The following is a 6,000-nucleotide window of genomic DNA, read 5'->3' as shown; positions in this document are numbered from 1 at the left end:
TTTCTACCTTCTAGTCTTCTCTAACCTGAAGAGTAAACAAAAGATTTTATTTTAAACCCACAGTTGAACACACAGGAATATAAACACATATATTTAATGTTATTTTATGTATTAGTTCATATTTGAGAATCTTATTTCTTTAAAGTGAAATTTCTTTCAACCCAAATCCAAGACTAAATTTTTACAGGTATAATCTTCAGGCAGCACCTAGTATAGTGCTTTGGATACAGTACAAATTCATTATGTAATATCTGAAAGAAGAATGAATTTATAATGCACAACTCCAGAACTTAATGTTGGTTAACTGCCATGGAAAAAAAATGAGAAAATATATAGTCAAAGTGAGTGTGATACTTCGGGACTCAGCATCTTGGGTGCCTAGCGGTGTACAAAGATTTTTTTTTTTAAGATGAGGAAAACTAAGACCCACAAAGAGGTCACATTGGCAACAAACTCCTGCTAAAGGCAAATTACTGAAGGCAAATTACCTGATGCAGAGTCCATATGTCTCCCTCTGAATATTACTTTCCACACACACACACACACACACACACCTTTTTTTTTTTTTCTTTCCGATAATCTAGAGGTCTAAAAAATCCCCAAGGCTACTCTCAGGCCTGAGGTACACGTTTATATGTAGCAAAAGGGCAAGTGTTACTTGGCCCACAGTGTTTAAAAAATAAAATTTTAAAATAAATAAATTTATTTTAAAAAGTGGGAAGGGATTTCCCTGATGGCGCAGTGGTAGGATCTGCCTGACAATGCAGGGGACACGGGTTTGAGCCCTGGTCTGGGAAGATCCCACATGCCGCGGAGCAACTAAGCCCGTGCGCCACAACTACTGAGCCTGTGCTCTAGAGCCTGCGAGCCACAACTACTGAGCCTGCATGCCACAACTACTGAAGCCCGCGTGCCTAGAGCCCGTGCTCCGCAGCAAGAGAAGCCGCCACAGTGAGAAGCCCAAGCACCGCAACGAAGAGTAGCTCCCGCTCGCCGCAACTAGAGAAAGACAGGGTGCAGCAACGAAGACCCAACGCAGCCAAAAATAAACAAAATTAAAAAAAATAAAAATAAAAAGGCGAGAAGAGGGTGCGGGTAGGCAAATGCTCCAGCACTTTACTTTGCAACCGCTATGGCTCAGGCCCTTATTCTAGAGTTCAACTACCTTAATGAAGATATACTTCGGTGTAATAGAGCACAGGACTTGGAGGACTTATCAGTCTGGTATCAAATCCTGACTCTACCATTTAGTGTGGCCTTGGCGGGGACCCTTAACTTCTTTGAGCCTTAGCTTCCTCATCAGTAAAATGGAGATAATTCAGATTCGATGTGAAGATTTGAGAGGAAAGTATTCTGGCACACAGCCGAAGATCAATAAATAGTTATAAATGAATGAACAACGCGGTCGACGCTCAATAGAAGGAGATCCTGCAGGGTCGGATACTCCCATATCCTGGGGAGCTCCAGAGCTGAAGACTCTTCGCAGCCCTCAGACCACCAATGCCTGAAGCTCAGGCCAGAAACCGGCCCACATCCTTCCAGCCTCAATCAGGGCCCCGAGCAGGCCCCGCAGAGGACTCTCTGGGCCTCGTTCTCAGGTCCACCAGAGTACAGTAGGCTTAGAGCCTAGCTTCGCCTTCCCTTCTCTTCCCCGCCCTCTCCTCAGAGCCAGAATCAGAGGAAGCTTCACAGCGCTTCTCAGCCCCTGCGACACAACTCCACTATAGGGGAGTTTCTCCGGCCGTTAGCATTCGGATGAAGCATTTCGGTTTTCCTCATCTCATTTAACTCGCGGTTTTCTGATTCTCGTACAAGCTCAGCAGCCCCAGGACACTGCAGCGGATAGTGGAGGCCACACCCCCACTTCCCCAGCAGCGGCAGGTGGGCTCGAGGCCATTTAGGGGGCCCTGTTGCTTTGGAAATTGGGGCGGGGCTTGGGAAACGTCAGTCCCCCCGCGCCGCGTTTGCGCAGGCGCTCGGGCCCTGGACTCGAGTTCTATCGCGAGAACTCCTCCCGGAAGTTCCACGTCAAGCAGTCGGCCGGTCGGCTGGTCGGTGGGTCTCTCCCGGGCTGCTTCGTCCGCAGCGAGTAAAGGCGCCCGGGCTCGGACCAACGGAGCCATGGTAGGTCCAGGCCCTGCAGGAGGGAGTGGGGCCCCTGCGGCCAAGGCCAATTCCTGGGGCTCCTGGCCTGAGGACCGTAGTCAGCAGCGGCCTGGGCTCCCGCTGCGGCCGCCGCCTCAGGCCTTGCGGGGTCTTGGTCCAGTTTGAACTCTGGGAGGGAGTGGTTTGAGGAGGCAGTGCCTGGAATTGAGGGGTCCCTGACTCCTCCGGTGCTTACGGCGTTTGCCAGAGGTCGTGCGGTCTGCAGCGGGATCCTTGGTGTAGGGAAATAGAAGAGACCGAAAACGTTGAACTCCGTAGAAGGCTTTGGCGAAACTGCCTCATTGTGCCTTTAAAACGACGACAGCTGATTTTGCAGTCATGTTGGGTTTGTTCTGGTATAGTATGTGCTGACCGCAAACTACGAACTTAAACAGGCAAGCCCCTCCCCAAAAAAGTAAATAAAATGCATAGAGAGTCAAGAGTGGAATTTCAGATGCTTTGGGACCCCAGCTTAAGTTTCTAGGGAGAAACGAAGAGTTGGGGAGTTGTTTATAAAACTGGTTGGCGTGCTTTTCTTCATTTGCAAATATAGCGGCTGATAAGAATGACAGTCATGACAGCATTTTTTATTATCACCCCCAAATATGCTCTAAAATACTTTTGCACAAAAAGAGTTATAATAGTAAGAAAAACAGTATGATAGTGTGAGAATTTCTTTCCAAAAAGATGTAAGAAATTCAATATTTTGTATTTAAACATTTTCCTGCTTTTCTTCACTTGTTAGGAAGCACAGGTTCGAGGATTTTGGAGCTTGAAGACCGTAGGGATTAATAAGTCCAAGTTCCTCGCCTTGCTGTTAAAGGAAAAAAAATAAATAAAAACTTAAAATCAAGTTAAAGGCTCATTGCTGCAGAGTTTTAACTACAACAAGTTGATTTCCTGGGGAAACTTGTGAACATTATGGATACTTCCAGAAAAATGCATAGAGAAGCACGCTGTGTTTTAGTGGGTTCCCTCACAGATACCGCCCCCCCCCAATCCTCATCCATGAACTTTATTGGGTTCCCAGGTTAAGAGCCTCTGAACAATACTGAAGTCACTTAATTATGCCCCCTCGTATTACCAACCACCTGCTCTGGGGTGTGCTGTGCTTTCAGCACTGGACATTTTTGGAAACAGCCCTTGCATCTGCCTAATTTAGTTTTCTTTTGCAATGTTTAAGAGTATTTTTATAATTACATATTTCATTCTTTAACACATTTAAAATCTTTTATATAACTACAAAATGTGAATTTATTTATTCACTCATTTACCATAGAGTGTTTGCTATGTGCCATGGATTTTGCTAAACATTTGCCTCCTAATTCTCACAGCACCTGGGAGAGTGAATTATAAATGCTTATGGAGTGGTTACAATAGGCCAGGCACTGTTCTGTTTAACACTGAATTTAATTCTCATTATACTAAGCGGTAGATAATAGTCAATGGTTTTACATTTTTCAAACCTGAGAGTTAAGTAAATTTACCCACTGTTGTACGTTTGAAATGAGTAGTGGAACTGAAGTTTGAGTCCATCATGATTCTTTAGACCTCGATTATACTGTCTGTACTTAAACCTCTATACCCAAATATATAAGATGCTGTGGAGATAAACACATGAATAAGCAGTGACCCTGCCCTTAAGTAGCATCTGTTCTAGAAAGCAAAAACAGACATGTGCACAAATGTTAAATGTTAAAATTAAAACCTGTAAGATCCCGTAGGAAAGGATGCTTCTGGTAGGGTAATCTGAAAGATCATAGTAGTGGCAGTAGCATTTAAGCTGAGTCCTAAATGCATCCAGCTTTTGGGAGATATAAGGAGACATTTAGAGTTAAGGCTGCAGTATGAGTACCTTACTCATTTTGTATTCCACAGTGCCTAGTACAATGTCTCATTCAAAGTAGGCACTAAAATCTTGGGAGAAATACAGCAGGAGCTCTTGGCTGTGCTTTTTGAACTGAGATTGTGCATTGGGGGTATGTAGAGTTATACTGGGGTTGCTCAGTCCCCTGGACCACCTTCCTGAAGCATCACTTTTACTCAGTAATCAAGCATTTAAAATATTTTTAATGGTAAAATATACATAGTTTATAAGTGTACAGTTTCCTCATTTACTAGAGGAAAAAGCCTCCACCGTGCTTCCTGGCATATAATAGACACATAATGTTTGCTGACTCTGAAGAGACCAGAAAAAAAGAGTTAACATTTGTGATGATAATTAATGGGACAAAATTCAGAAATGGGTGAAGTAAGAGGTCCTGCTTCAGCAAGGTATGTGAAGATGATGGTTTGAAAGTAGCAAGTTTGAGATGGAGAAGAAGGTAAGACAGTGGAAACATTTTTGTGGCTATTGAAGAGAAGAGCCAGAGAACTCGGATCTTTTAAAGGGAAGTAAGAGGTGTAGGTTGTTGCCAAAAGTGAGGGAGGCCTGTATAGAAGTCAGAGCAAGGTTCGAAGCAGTCAGTGACCCAGATTTGATAGAGATCCAAAACGATGAATAAAAGCCTTGTGAGGTGTTTGCTTTGTCTCAGGAAATTATCTCTGCGGAAATTATGTAGCAGTCTTCATTTGTGTAGAAAAGTAACGTTAAATTTCTGTCCAATTCATGATCATCATGGAAGATCGCAAAAATAAAAATTGGATGATAACGCAACTTGCCAAATAAACTTTTAGGTTGTGTGTAAAACCTGTTGAAGGAGAAATATATTTTAAATCAGTCTTCCTCAGGTCTGCTTCCAAGAGAGAATTAAGACTACTGCCCTAAGCCATCATTATATATAATGAGTTAACTTTTCTCCTAGAGAGGTATCCTTGGGAGAATTGAGAAAGTAGTTATTCAGATCATTTTCTTTCTGTGGTTTAGATGAGGAATCCAGGTTGAAAAAGGCTGTTTTAAACTATTAGTATTTTATGACTCGAGAGAGTATTTTAGCTTCGGTTTAAAATTGTAATTTCCGTTTGGTTCTTGTAACTTAAATACATTAAAACATTATAAACATTCCCATTTGGCTCCAAAGCCCTTCATGGACATGGATATAACCCCTATTGATCCCACATTACATTGCCTAGCATTTACTGATATTATTGCCAAAATAAATCTAATACTTTTCTCTGAAGAACTCAATTTTTTAAAAAAATAATTGAGGTATAATTGACATATGACATTATATTAGTTTTAGGTGTCCAATATAATGATTTGATATTTGTGTATATCGTGAAACAATCACCACAATAAGTCTAAACACCTGTCACCATACATAGTTACAAAAATGTGTTTTTTCTTGCAATGAAAACGTTTAAGATCTACTCTCTTAGCAACTGTCAAATATGCAACACTGTATTATTAACTACTGTGCTGTACATTACATCTCCATGACCTACTTATTTTATAACTGGAAGTTTGTACCCTTTGACCCCCTTCACCCATTTCTCCCTCTTCCACACTCCACCTCTGGGAGTTACCAATCTGTTCTCAGTATCTGTGAGCCAGGTTTTTGTGTTTTGTTTTTTTTTGGTTTTTTTCATATACATCAACCAAAACAATATATCACAACATATTGAGGGCCGAAGCAGATATGGGAAAACAAATGTCCTCTATTAAGTCAGAATTTAAAGAGTTTTGCAAAAATGTGAAACATTGCTACTCTTCTCACTAAATTTCTTTTGAAACTATAGTTAGTTTTCATAACAATATCTTACTTAAGTTAACATGTAATGGGTTTAGTTCATTTTTGAAAATGAATTAATACACAAATATTTTAATGTCTCAATTTTAATTTTTAGCATGGTAAATATTAATAAATATAATCTACCTAAAAAGAAGCTTTTTAGTGTCCTCAAAAATTAAGACTG

At 41.4% G+C, this 6,000-nt stretch overlaps 1 protein-coding gene across 1 annotated transcript in view; it reads left to right on the top strand.

Moving 5' to 3' along the window:
* The first annotated feature begins 2,002 nt into the window (after nucleotides 1-2,002).
* COPB2 (coat protein complex I subunit beta 2) overlaps nucleotides 2,003-6,000 on the top strand; it is a 30,853-nt gene continuing 26,855 nt past the window's right edge. The window contains exon 1 of the mRNA XM_027091728.1: nucleotides 2,003-2,124. Within this exon, the coding sequence (XP_026947529.1) occupies nucleotides 2,122-2,124 (3 nt within the window). The 5' untranslated portion in view covers nucleotides 2,003-2,121. The remainder of the gene's footprint in view (nucleotides 2,125-6,000) is intronic.

The sequence above is a fragment of the Aethalodelphis obliquidens genome, unplaced genomic scaffold, assembly GCF_003676395.1.
Source record: "Aethalodelphis obliquidens isolate GAN/ISIS:26980383/991018 unplaced genomic scaffold, ASM367639v1 scaffold72, whole genome shotgun sequence".
Taxonomy (NCBI): Eukaryota; Metazoa; Chordata; class Mammalia; order Artiodactyla; family Delphinidae; genus Aethalodelphis; species Aethalodelphis obliquidens.
The sequence above is the reverse complement of the archived record's forward strand: the minus strand, read 5'-3'. Positions and strand labels throughout refer to the sequence as shown.